The sequence below is a fragment of the Aquarana catesbeiana genome, linkage group LG04 (assembly GCF_042186555.1).
Source record: "Aquarana catesbeiana isolate 2022-GZ linkage group LG04, ASM4218655v1, whole genome shotgun sequence".
In the NCBI taxonomy this organism is placed as follows: Eukaryota; Metazoa; Chordata; class Amphibia; order Anura; family Ranidae; genus Aquarana; species Aquarana catesbeiana.
In genome coordinates this window covers 419870393-419884406 of record NC_133327.1, presented here as the reverse complement: position 1 = coordinate 419884406, position 14014 = coordinate 419870393, and the positions used below count along the sequence as shown (strand labels likewise).

Sequence of the window (14014 nt, the reverse complement as noted above, 5' to 3'; positions counted from 1 at the left end):
CTGGCTTTCTATAGAAAAATCTACTTTTTTTTCAAAGCTTTGTGGTATTTGTATTCTTTTGTAGTAATCATACATTGGTATTTTAATGGTTTTAAAGTACTGTAAAAGCCAGACTTTTTAGTTTTAAGTAGAAAAGGATTAAAGATCCTATTAGGTTATTGTTTGTTCTTTGTGTTCTTCTGGGGAGATTTACATTCACTTCCTGTCCTGGAGAAGCAAAAGAAAATCAGAGCAAATCCCACGTTAAACCGGCAATACATGAATCGAAGTTCGGCCAGTTCAGCATAGGCAGGCTGATTTAACTCAAGTCAATCCATCGACTGACTTGGGTACAACCAGCCTGTCTGAATTTTCTGCATGTGATTACTGCCAGCAGCTACCTGCGTGGCAGAAATATTCTGTAAACAGTAAAAGTCATAGTCACACACTGCTGTGATTTCTCTTATTGATACTAATTATTATTAACATCAGCATGCATTATTTGAGTTTTTTTTCATGTGTCTACTCTGTATCTTGATGCACCTGATCACATTTCTTTATAGCATTGGGGATAATTCCCCCATAATCAACACTTATAGTGCCTTGACAATACAGCGCTTAAATCCTGATACTTAAAACATGCATTATTAGGAAATTACAATAAGTTATAATACTGAATCACGCGGCTTCATTAATGCCTTATTAGCAATTTACTTTCTGTGTAGTAGACTGCAATGTTTTTTTTACTCAGTTATGATAGGATGCCAACGGACAGTTATGGGAAACATTGTTTTTTTTTGTTTTTTTGCTTTTATTCAACATTAGCTATTGCCACAAACTAACTTCCTGGAATTTGTATCTGAAAAAGGGACTACCCCCTTTCTATGTAAATATGGTTATAGACTAAAATATTTTCCTATGTTTGGCAAGTTAAAGTGCTGACTTTTTTCTTTTCCTGTGTCATGCAGATATTGCGGTCGTAGAAATGACTGATGCCTTTCGGCAGCCATCCCTTTTCTATCACCTGGGCGTTAGAGAAAGCTTTAGCATGGCTAATAATATCATCCTCTACTGTGACACAAACTCTGAATCTCTTCAGTCACTCAAGGTAAGTCAGTTGACCTCAAAACGAAACCATAATGGTAGCCATTACGTTTTACTTTACATACAGAATTTTTTATATTATATTTGTAATTCCTTTATTTTCCAAAGAAATATGTGTTTAACAGTCAAGGTTTGCACTAGTGACAGATAACAGAATCAAGTAGCAAAAAAGGGTCAGTCCAAATTATATAACAACAAGCCCAGCTCTGCACATTACGGGTGGGCATGAAAGAACATTACAGTTTCGGAGATGATTATCCATGTGCAGAGCTGGGGAGACAGACAGGCAACTACAGGGAAGACCCAAGACACAGAGTCATAAACAACAAAACAGTATACCAAAATAATGTGTAATAAAATAAAATAGAACTTTTACAATATATTGGGAGACATTGCATCCCGATGGTCCGCTTAGCCCAAAAATAGAAAATAGGACAGTGAGGTGAGTGTGTTGTAAGCAAGGATACGCACCATGTTTGGATAATATAGCCCATACGTGGAAGGGGGGTTTCCAGAGGAGAAGAGGGTTTGGGGATCAGGCGTCCCCATAATGTGAAAGAAGAGAAAAAGAAAGAAAATCTACAGGTAGGGCCTCTCGCCCAGGGAATAGGACTAATTCCAGAAGGTCAGCCTGATTGCGCCATCTCCTGAAGATAGGCATCTGTGTACACAAAATGATTCCAAGGTCTCCAGGTCTTACGGAAGGTCTCCTCCTGGTTGTGCAAGATAGCGGTGAGGTCCTCCATATCTCTCAGTTCGTTTACTTTAGAAACCACAGGGATATGGATGGGGGGGGGGGTTCTCCGATCTCCAACAGAGGGGGATGCATGCCTTGGCCGAATTAAGCAACTGGATTGTAAGAGAGGCCTTGTATTTTTTAATCAGTCTCTTTGAGAGATGAAGCAGGCAAGCCGCAGGGATCCCCTCTAGATCAACATTTGTCAGATGTTTGATTGTGCAGGTCACCACGCGCCAAAAGGGCTCAAGCTTGGGACAATCCCAGAAGATGTGCAGCATCATTCCCTCTGCATTGCCACATCGCCAACATAAGCTGGGGACCTGAGGGAAAAATCGGTGCAAAGCAGTAGGCACTCTGCACTCTGTGGTCAAAATCTTGTAACTCTAGTGGCTATAGAGGACTTTTGGGCAAAATGAAGGATCCTCTCCTTCTGTAGAATTCCCACGGTGGAGTCCCACAGTTTGTAGTCATATCCTAAATTTAAACAATTAAGGTATTTCAATATCAGACACTTTTTTAAACTTAATCAATCTAATTTAATTAAAGGAAAGATATACTGAAGAAATATTCCATTGTGGATCTGAACTCAAGAATTGAAGATTTGCAGTGTTAGAGGGAACATCTAGAAATGTTAATTGTACCTAGACGGCGATCTTAAAAACAGACCTTTGTTCTTGAATTTCTCCTAAAAAGAGCAGTGTTCTTTCTAGCATATGAGTGATCCTAGGCATTCCTGCACCTACAGCCTCATAGCTTTGTATCTGCAGTGCGGTTTCTAAGCCACTACTGCCACTGATTGCTAGCCTCACCAGATTTGAAGTGAAATATGGTGATGTCACTACTGTACTCTGCTCATTGTTCTCCTTCCTAGAAGCTCACAGACAAAAACTCCCTGGAAACAGAGCTCTGCCTCTACCAAGATGGCCACCTCCATGCAAAGACACAAAACATGGCATGGTAAATCAGTTATTGGGAAAGGATCAGATGTAGGGAGATCCCATGCAATACTGACTAGTCCATCAACCTCTGCCTGCCTTTTTTTTGGAACAGCTTCCAGAATTTTATATTCTAGTATTCTTAATACTATGCACTCCTGGAGGAAAGTAAATCAACACATTAATTAACAATAATAAATCAATTTGTAAATGTTAACTCTAACCAGCAGCTGATTAATCCAAATACATTTGGTTAATCTGCAGAGTACTCTGCAGATGAGCTTCCATAATTTACTTCCACTTTAACCACTTACCGCTCGCTGGCCGTCATATGACGGCCAGGTGGCACGGGTCATCTTCTGGACATCCATCCATTTAAACAGGGCATGCGCATGACCGTGTGCATGCAGCCCTGTACCTTCGGTGGCAGCGTGTCAGGGAGACACCGCTCGCCACCGAGGGGGGTGAACAGCCATTGAGCATGGCTGTTTACCACGTGATTGACCATGATGAAGTCACGGCCGATCACAGATGGTACCCCCCTACTTTACACCGCGCATGCGTGCGAGCACATCGGTGGTGGCATGTTCCCGGGAACATGGCTCGTCACCGACGATGGTAAACAGCCATTGGCCGGCGGCTGTTTACCACGTGATCGGCTGTGATCCTTTCACAGCCGATCACTAAATGTCAACAAACCCTGGTAACGAGATGTTACCGGGTTCTCCTCCTGACACACCAATTGCGTGTGAGAAGGAGATTGCGGTAACATCTTGTTACCGCTTACAGTGCACACCAACCACACTGATTGCCCCCCCCTAATAAAGAGGACCTGAGATCACCCATCAAAGTACCTGTCACAGTCCATCTGAGTACCTGAGTACCTGCCACAGTCCATCTGAGTACCCAAGTACCTGTCACAGTCCTTATGAGTACCTGGGTACCTGTCACAGTTCATCTGAGTACCCGAGTCCTTGTCACAGTCCATCTGAGTACCTGTCACAGTCCATCTGAGTACCTGAGTACCTGTCACAGTCCTTATGAGTATCTGAGTACCTGTCACAGTTCATCTGAGTACCCGAGTACCTGTCACAGTCCATCTGAGTACCCGAGTACCTGAGTACCTGTCACAGTCCATCTGAGTACCCGAGTACCTGTCACAGTCCATCTGAGTACCTGAGTACCTGTCACAGTTCACCTGAGTACCCGAGTACCTGTCACAATAAATCTGAGTACCCAAGTACCTGTCACAGTCCATATGAGTACCAGAGAACCTGAGTACCTGTCACAGTCCATCTGAGTACCCGAGTACCTGTCGCAGTTCATCTGAGTACCTGAGTACCTGTCACAGTTCATCTGAGTACCTGTCACAGTTCATCTGAGTACCCGAGTACCTGTCACAGTCAATATGAGTACCCGAGTACCTGTCACAGTTCATCTGAGTACCCGAGTACCTGTCACAGTCAATATGAGTACCCGAGTACCTGTCACAGTTCATCTGAGTACCCGAGTACCTGTCACAGTCCATCTGAGTACCTGAGTACCTGTCACAGTCCATATGAGTACCAGAGTACCTGAGTACCTGTCACAGTCCATCTGAGTACCCGAGTACCTGTCGCAGTCCATCTGAGTACCCAAATACCTGTCGCAGTTCATCTGAGTACCTGAGTACCTGTCACAGTTCATCTGAGTACCTGTCACAGTCCATCTGAGTACCCGTCACAGTCCATCTGAGTACCCGAGTACCTGTCACATTTCATCTGAGTACCCGAGTACCTGTCACAGTCCATCAGAGTACCCGAGTACCTGTCACAGTCCATCTGAGTACCCAAATACCTGTCACAGTTCATCTGAGTACCTGTCATATTTCATCTGAGTACCCGAGTACCTGTCACAGTCCATCCCGAGTACCCCTTACTTAAATGTTACAAACCATGCTCCCATGCTCCATACAAAGAGTGAGTTGTCTAAGGATGCTCATGGAATGGTCAGTTTGCCATTTTAAACTTCTGCAAAGAAAAATGGAGATTTCATCTCCAAATACAGAAAGGCTTTGTCACAGTAAAAGCTATGAAAATGTGGAATAGACTCTCTCAAGAGCTGGTTCTGTCCAGCTCAGTAGATTGCTTTAAAAAAAAACCTGGATTCTTTCCTAAATGTACATATTATAATATATAATTACTAATATTTATAGGTAAATTTGATCCAGGGAACATCTGATTGTCTCTTGGGGATCAGGAAGTTTTTTTTCCCTGCTAGAGCAAATTGGATCATGCTTTGCTGTTTTTTTTTTTTTTTTTGCCTTCCTCTGGATCAACTGTGGGTATAGCATTGTGTACAGTCAGGTCCATAAATATTGGGACATCAACACAATTCTAATCTTTTTGGCTCTATACACCACCACAATGGATTTGTAATGAAATGAACAAGATGTGTTTTAACTGCAGACTTTCAGCTTTAATTTGAGTGTATTTACATCCAAATCAGGTGAACGGTGTAGGAATTACAACAGTTTGTATATGTGCCTCCCACTTTTTAAGGGACCAAATGTAATGGGACAGATTAACACTCATCCATCAAACTTTCACTTTTTAATACTTGGTTGCATATCCTTTCCAGTCAATTACAGCCTGAAGTCTGGAACGCATAGACATCACCAGACGCTGGGTTTCATCCCTGGTGATGCTCTGCCAGGCCTCTACTGCAAATGTCTTTAGTTCCTGCTTGTTCTTGGGGCATTTTGCCTTCAGTTTTGTCTTCAGCAAGTGAAATGCATGCTCAATCGGATTCAGGTCAGGTGATTGACTTGGCCATTGCATAACATTCCACTTCTTTCCCTTAAAAAAGTCTTTGGTTGCTTTTGCAGTATGCTTCGGGTCACTGTCCATCTGCACTGTGAAGTGCTGTCCAATGAGTTCTGAAGCATTTCGCTGAATATGAGCAGATACTATTGCCCAAAATACTTCAGAATTCATCCTGCTGCTTTCGTCAGCAGTCACATCATAAATAAATACAAGAGAATCAGTTCCATTGGCAGCCATACATGCCCACGCCATGACACTACCACCACCATGCTTCACTGATGAGGTGGTATGCTTTGGATCATGAGCAGTTCCATTCCTTCTCCATACTCTTCTCCTCCCATCAATCTGGTACAAGTTGATCTTGATCTCATCTGTCCATAGGAAGGCTTTTTTAGATGTTGTTTGGTAAACTCTAATCTGGCCTTCCTGTTTTTGAGACTCACCAATGGTTTACATCTTGTGGTGTACCCTCTGTATTCACTCTGGTGAAGTCTTCTGTTGATTGTTGACTTTGACACACATACACCTACCTCCTGGAGAGTGTTCTTGATCTGGCCAACTGTTGTGAAGGGTGTTTTCTTCACCAGGGAAATAATTCTTCGGTCATCCACCACAGTTGTTTTCTGTGGTCTTCCAGGTCTTTTGGTGTTGCTGAGCTCACCGTTGTGTTCTTTCTTTTAAGGGATGTTCAAAACAGTTGATTTGGCCACACCTAATGTTTTTGCTATCTCTCTGATGGGTTTGTTTTGTTTTTTCAGCCTAATGATAGCTTGCTTCACTGATAATGACAGCTCTTTTGATCTCATATTGAGAGTTGACAGCAACAGATTCCAAATGCAAATAGCACACTTGAAATGAACTCTGGACCTTTTATCTGCTCCTTGTAAATGGGATAATGAGGGAATAACACACACCTGGCCATGGAACAGCTGAGCAGCCAATTGTCCCATTACTTTTGGTCCCTTAAAAAGTGGGAGGCACATATACAAACCATTGTAATTCCTACACCATTCACCTGATTTGGATGTAAATACCCTCAAATTAAAGCTGAAAGTCTGAAGTTAAAGCACATCTTGTTCGTTTCATTTCAAATCTATTGTGGTGGTGTATAGAGACAAAAAAGATTAGAATTGTGTCGATGTCCCAATATTTATGGACCTGACTGTATATAGGATTGTACATTTTTTTTATTTTTTTTTTGTTTTTACCCTTTTTATTGGTTGAACTAGAATGGACTTGTGTCTTTTTTCAACTATGTAACTCTATTCTAATATTTTTTTTTCTTTTAGGAAATCGTATGTCAAAAGAATAATGTGAGTATGTTTTCTTTTGTTTCCATGTTAAGACTACAGCAAATTGTCTAACCAATATACCAGTGTTTCTCAAACTTTTATGTCTTGCAGCGCACAAAAAAAGGTCTAAAAATTTTCACGGCACACCTGAAAAGATTTAACAATTTTTGTGGTGAAGAACTTAATCATTTTTACATATATATTTAATTTTAAATTTAATGTTAAAGCGGGGGTCCACCTATCTATCGTTTTTTTTTTTTGAGTTAATTCACAAACTTTTCTTCTCAGCATTACATACTCACATATTGTGTGTAATATGTCCGCCTGTGTCAGATTTCGTCGGAAAGAATAACTTATATTATTCACTGCAGGCGGTTTCCATCTTCATTGTGGGCATTTGAAGCCCACAAGCATTTATTTCCTGGATGTGGTGAATGCTGTGCTCCCAGCATTCACCGCTCGTTCCCGCACATGCTCAGTGCCATCCTGGGAAGCCTGAGACTAGCTCCCAGGAGTCTGGGAGAGGCTAGAAACACGCCTACTCCCACGGGAGGAGAACCAGGAAGTGCAAAGAAGAATAGAAAAATAAAAGGTAATTACGGCGATTTAAATTTTTTTAAACGGCATGTCAGCATCTAGGCAAGGAAGAGAATACATAGAGATATTGTTCAAAATTTGGGTGGAACCCCGCTTTAAGGATGTGCCTGCTTTCGAGAGCAAATCAGATTGAAGCGATTGTAATCTTCTTTGTACTTTTGCTTGCTTCCTTGCTTTTCATTTAACAGTTTCTCTTTCAGAGTTCCAGACTTGATTAAGTATTTCTCCATCGCTACGGCCACTTTCACACCGGGGCGTTTTTCAGGCGCTTTTGGGCTAAAAATAGCATCTGAAAAACGCCTCCCCTGCAGCCCCAGTGTGAGAGCCCAAGTGCTTTCACACTGGGGCGGTGCGTTTGCAGGATGTTAGAAAAAGTCCTGCAAACAGCATCTTTCGGGCGTTGCGAGAGCGGTGTGTACACCGCGCCTCCACCGCCACTGCCATTGAAATCAATGGACACCACTGCCAAAGCGCCTGCAATGCACTTCGGCAGTGGTGCTTTGCGGGCGCTTTTAACCCTTTATTCGTCCGCTAGTGGGGGCTCTACCACTAACCCCCCCCCCCCCACCCCAGTGTGAAAGTAGCCTAAATAATGAACAAACTTTATTTACAAGCATCAAAGTTGGAATGGAACGGTCTCTATTATTCTAGTGTAATATAATTAGAGCGATCGAGTTCTCCCGAGATCCCGCACAAGTCTCGTGTTACGAAAGGAACCAATTAATGACAGACTGACAGAGATTGCGTTTTTATATATGTTACTTTTTTACTTTTGTGACATTGATTTACCATTTAATTTTTCTATATGTTCAAGGTTTCAAAACGCTACAATTTTTAGCATTTACGTAGTGCTGACAATATACTGTATGTAGTGCCTTACATATTGTACATTCACAACAGTCCCTGTCCTCAAGAAGCTTACAATCTAAAGTCCCAACCTCATATGCATGCATACATACATATACTAGGGCCCATTTAGATAGGAAACAACCAAGTCCAACACAGGAGAGTAAAGAATATAGGTCTAAGGCCCCTTTCACACTGGGGCGTGAGGTGCGTCGGCGGTAAAGCGCCGCTATTATTAGCCCCCGGGCTTTCACACTGGAGACACAGCAGCGGCTGTTTCGGGTTGGTTTGCAGGCGCTATTTTTAGCGCAATATCGCCTGCAAACCGCCCCAGTCTTACAGCTGACCTGAAAAAGCCTTAGGTTTAAAGCACATAGGCTTATGAAAACAAACATAATTTTTCCTGCCAGAATGTGACAGAAAAAAACACCTCTAATGTTATAATATGTACGCATGTTTATGCATGCATTTACGCACGTTTATGCGCATATGGCATTTGAGCGTAAATGCATTCTACTTGCCAGAATATTTATTTATTCTGGCAATTGGAATACATATAAGTGCACACTTGTGTGTGTATGCACGTTTTGACGCGTGTACGCATGTTTTTTTTTTGCTCAAAAGCTCCTCTCAGAACATACATTTGGTGGGTTTTTTTTGCCTGTAAATGCTCCTCTTTAAATATGTCTGTAAACACCTATGTATGTATGACCACATAGGCTAACATAGAGGTGCTTTTACAGGAAACAAAAAAAAAAAAAGCTTAACAAATGTGAAAGTGGCGTTCTTATAAGCTCCGTGTGCATGGGGCCTGCATCATCCAAAGGACTCCGACAACCAAAATAAACACACTTCAGGTAGCTTTTACACCATACATAAATGAAAAGAATGTAGCAAATAAAACACCCATGTAATATTGGCAACATAATCAAAACATTAACTCACTCAGGTCACTGGCATCAGTGCAGCTAGATGCCGCGCTCTGTGGTTCCACAAAGTGGACAGGATGTGTGGAGTGGCTCAAACATATGGAGCAATATATGTAGTGGAATGCTGGAGGAATGAGTCACCACCAGGGTCCTGGCCATTGACCGTGGATTCCAGTGTAACAACTAGTTAAAGTAAAAAAAGCAAAAAGAGAGCCTCTCTTGATGATGTCACCTACAGCCTGATTTTGACGCGTTCCGCTACCTGAGTTTATTCAATATAGACAGCCCTTTAACCTACCAACTTGTCTTTGGCATGGATGAAGGGAACCCACACAGTCACAGGGAGAACATGCAAACTCCATGGTGTCCTGACCATATTCTATCTGAAAACTCCAAAACTGAAAGGCAGAGGTGCTAACCACTATGTCCCTGTGTTGCTTTTTAATTTTTTAATTTTTTTTTAATATCTTTTTTAATCATACATGCAAAATAGTTATCTTTGAGAAGGGAACAAAGCCATCTTATGCAGTAGAAAAACAATTACAATCCCCCAGTCAATGTCAAGCTTAGTAAAAAACCATTTTACTTCCAGTTCCAGGTATGCAAGGCATGTGACAGGCCACCTACCTCAAAAGGTAGGTGGGCAGCCAACCACCAGATGCCCACACATTGCATACCCGGGCATTCCAGTTTTGTGCCTCCTTGTTAGTGGTCCTTTTTTTACCTTCATATTTTCCCTTCATATTAAAGTAGAACTATAGGCAATTTTGTTTCATTTTGGATAGAGCAAGGAATATAAGAGGTTATAACCCCTATCAGATGTATTTTTGCCATCTTTGTCCCATTGGGGAGATTTACCTTCACTTTCTGTCCCATGGCCAAACAGGAGGTGAGAGGAAATCCCTGCAAATTAAGGGAATTCCTTGGAGACTCCAAGGTCACCAGATATAGTGTCCCCATATGAAGATTTCCCTTCTATTACTTTTCTGGGGACAACCCAAAATTTGGGATTTTCTTTTACTTTCACTTTCAATGGTAATGCTAATGATAATCAGGACAAATAGAGAGGGGGAATCTCCTTAATCAGGGCACAAACAGCAATACAAACTGACAAGTGTTCTAATCCATCTCCCCTCTAACCAAAATGAAAACAAAAGTTTTGCCTTTAGTTGTACTTTAAAGCTGTAGTACAGTGCACTTTAGATCATAATGTGCTAATATGCATTGCATACTAGCATATTATGGTAGAATTACCAGAAAACAAAGCATTCCAGCTGCGCGCTTTCACTGTTGAAGATGCTTCCATCTTCACCTAGTCTTCTTTCCAGGTTTATGGGCTTTGGCTATCTGAATGGCATGCGCGCAGGAGTTGTTGTTTATGGCACGACTCTGGAGGAACGGCACGGGCATGCCGTTCCTTCAGAGCGCATGCGCCAGTGATGTCACCAGCTGCATCTAAGGTAAACCTCTCCTAAACGTGCAGCGTTTAGGAGATATTTACCATACCTATAGGTAAGCCTTATTATAGGCTTATCTTTAGGTAAAAGTCATACATGGGAGTTTACTCCCACATTAAGCAAACAATTAGTTGGTAATATTGTGTCCTTTTTTAAACCAGCCCTCAAAGGATACTGTTTTCGGGGGAACCACGTTATTGTAAATGTGGTTGGAGACATAAAGCACTCTATAAAGTTTGAATGACTTAGTAAAGCAGTAAACATGCTTTTTTTATGACAGAAAAGCAACTACATGAGAGAGCAACCTTGTTTATGTTACTGTACATTGAATCTCCCTTATTTTGTTGATGGTGTCATATTAAAATATGTGCTGTCTCATTGCTGATGTACTAAATGGTTGAATAAGCTATTTATTTGAGAATTGCATTGCTATTTGTTTACATGTTATGTTATTTTCTGCCTCTTGGTTTATTCTTCGTAATAACCACTATGACTATGCAGGAAACTTACTGATATTCTTAGTAGCTCATTTGTCTTTCCTGTATCTTGTTTTTCATTCCTGTGGTTACATGTGTATTGTTGCTTCATAGCCTGGTCTGCTTACTCCTGTGTCAGTATGTGCTGTGTGTTTCATCATTTATATCAAGATGTAGGTCTGCCCCTAGTGATAAATATCAGGGTTTGTGTTCCTTTATAATGACTTAAGCCCCGTACATGCGATACGAAAATTGGAAGTAAAACTTCATCCGACGAACGTTCTGCCAATTTTCGGAACCTTAGTATGATGCTTTTGACAGCCAAATCCGAGTTTTCGTACGACAAAAGCTGGATGTGCAGACTATAAAATTTTAATCGTACGTTAACTCAAGGTCCGATTTTTGTATAATTAGTACAAATCATAAGAGCAAGACTACGCATGCTCAGAAACAAAAGAATACATACAAAACAATTCAACACATGACATCACTTCCGAAGTTGTATTCTGTCATACGAGAATTTTCGTATGGTGAGTAACCTCTTCATTTTCGACATGAGACTAGCATGCAACAAAAAAATGGACGAACGGTCATCCGAAAATCTGATCTTGTATATGAGGCTTTATGTTTTTAACTACTCACTTTCTAGCTTTCCTTTTTTAGGTTTAACACACACACGTATTCCGTGCAAGGGTGTGCAGGCAGCTTGTTGAAATCAGTGACAGGTAGCCTACTGAACAGATCTGCATGGACCCCTACACACCACGGAGTGCACAGCAACACGTATCCGATGTACGTATCAGGACGCTGACAGACTGTTTTCTGATCCTTGCATCAGACTCGCATGAATGTACACTCCGGGATGCACGTAGAGGTCAGGCAGTCGTCTGTCATTGATTTCAATGGGCTGCCTGCACGCCCCTGCATGGAACATCTGTGCATTCCAGGCGACTGAAGACAGTCCTTCCTTATACCCGTGTGAATTATTATTATTATACAGTATTTATATAGTGCCAGCAGTTTACGCATCACTTTACAACATAAGGCCTAAGTATTAAACATTTTAAAATAATCTGCAGTAAATTAGGTGACTAGATACGTGGAAAATGTTGAAAAATACATTTGCATAATGACATGAATTCTTAATAAATGTTTTCAATTTAAAGTAACATGGAAAATTACCATTTATGTGCTTCCCTTAATAATCATATACTTTATTTGAAAAAATATTTACTGTATACACATTTAGGGGAATTCTTTAGAAATCTGTCAGGCCTCTGCAGGAATGACGGTGAAGACAACAGATTCATGTATCAGTTGTAAACAGGTGCATGAATTTATGGGGTGGATGAACTGGAGTGTCATCGCAAACACTGTCCTTAGTGCAGCTGAACTTCCACTCGTTGCTGCGGCTGTCACTCTGACAATGCAGCAGCAGGGGTGTTTTAAAGCTGGGTGGATAGAGCATGATTCAGAGATGCTAGCCTAGTTTCCCAACAGCTCTGCTTCCCTTGGGATTGACAACAGGCAGTTGCTTGGATCCATAGCCAATTGCAGGCTGCTAAACTCCGCCCACTGCCAGCTGTCAATCACAAAGAGACGGTGAACCTGAATGGGAACTAGTGTCGCAGCTTCCCTAATAGGTTCTGCCCACTATTAAAGTCACTGGATGCTAGGGGGCTGCCTACCACTTGTGAAGCTGACAGCATTTCTAACAACCGGTGTCAAGTAAGGAGGTGGTAGCAGCGGCAGGAAAATATTGTCCAATTTGGTGCTGTATTAGTGCCGTTTTCTAAAAGTGCGGCTAGTAAGACATACGTGAAGTGACCGTGTCAGTAAAGCTACTAAAACAGGTAGTATGAATTTTTGAATCTGGCGCTGTAAGGATAAGGATAAATAATGAACTCCTTATACATGTTTTGATGTTTCGTTAAAGCTGAACTCTAAGCAGATGTAGAGGAAATTTAATTTTCATGTGGTTATGTACTTATACAAAAAAACTAAAACTGAACACTAGTCTCACAATTTCCAAACAAAGATGAAATATATACTGTATACGGGAGCTGTTTTATCTGCCAAAAGATTCATATTTCTGTCCATCCAGTTCTGATATTTACACAGCTCTGCACAAAGTACATTCCTGTCTGACAGGACAGGCAATTTGTGTTTTCCCTATTACAGTTAAGTAAATCTTACAGGTCTTGTCTCTCCCCTACCCTGTGACTGGGCAGTGAATGAAGAGGCAGTACACAAATGAGCTCTTCTCTCTGTCCCATACTCTTCCTACTGGCATGTTCCATTTAGTAGACATGCACTGCAGCATAACTGATTGGCTCCTTGTGCTGCTTCTCCCGCTCCTAGAGTGCTGTCCGACCAGCCAAACCTAATACCAGATGAAATTGAGGTACTTTCAATGCTTGTCATATGTCATATATGCATTAATGTGTGCATTTTGTATCTGCCTGGAGTGAAAGCCCAACTCTGGCTACAAAAAAAAAAAAAATCAGCCTCCCCCCCACCCTTCACAATGGAAGGGTTAAATGACGCTCATTCAGATAAGGAGATTGCAGAAGAGGGTCTATCTCTTACCTGACTCTCCACTCCAAAGCTTCAGTGATCTCCTCTTCTGCCCTTCATCATGTACAGTGTAGGGCTATTAACCCTGTCATGTACATGGTGGGGGCAGCAGGGGACCAGTCGCATGAATTAAGGGAGCATGCTGGTATAAGTCAAAAGGTAAGCAATAAAGCCTCTTCTGCAATCCTCTACACTTACTAAGTATTTAACCCTTGCAGTGCGGGAGGCCTCGCTGCAAGGGTTAATTTTTTGTTGTGCTTGGAGTGCTTTAAGTTTAAA

At 41.6% G+C, this 14014-nt stretch overlaps 1 protein-coding gene across 1 annotated transcript in view; it reads left to right on the top strand.

Annotated features, from left to right (window-relative positions):
* MAP3K5 (mitogen-activated protein kinase kinase kinase 5) overlaps positions 1-14014 on the top strand; it is a 269034-nt gene that overhangs the window by 64202 nt on the left and 190818 nt on the right. The window contains exons 2-3 of the mRNA XM_073627344.1: positions 948-1087; positions 6851-6874. Of these exons, the coding sequence (XP_073483445.1) occupies positions 948-1087; positions 6851-6874 (164 nt within the window). The remainder of the gene's footprint in view (positions 1-947; positions 1088-6850; positions 6875-14014) is intronic.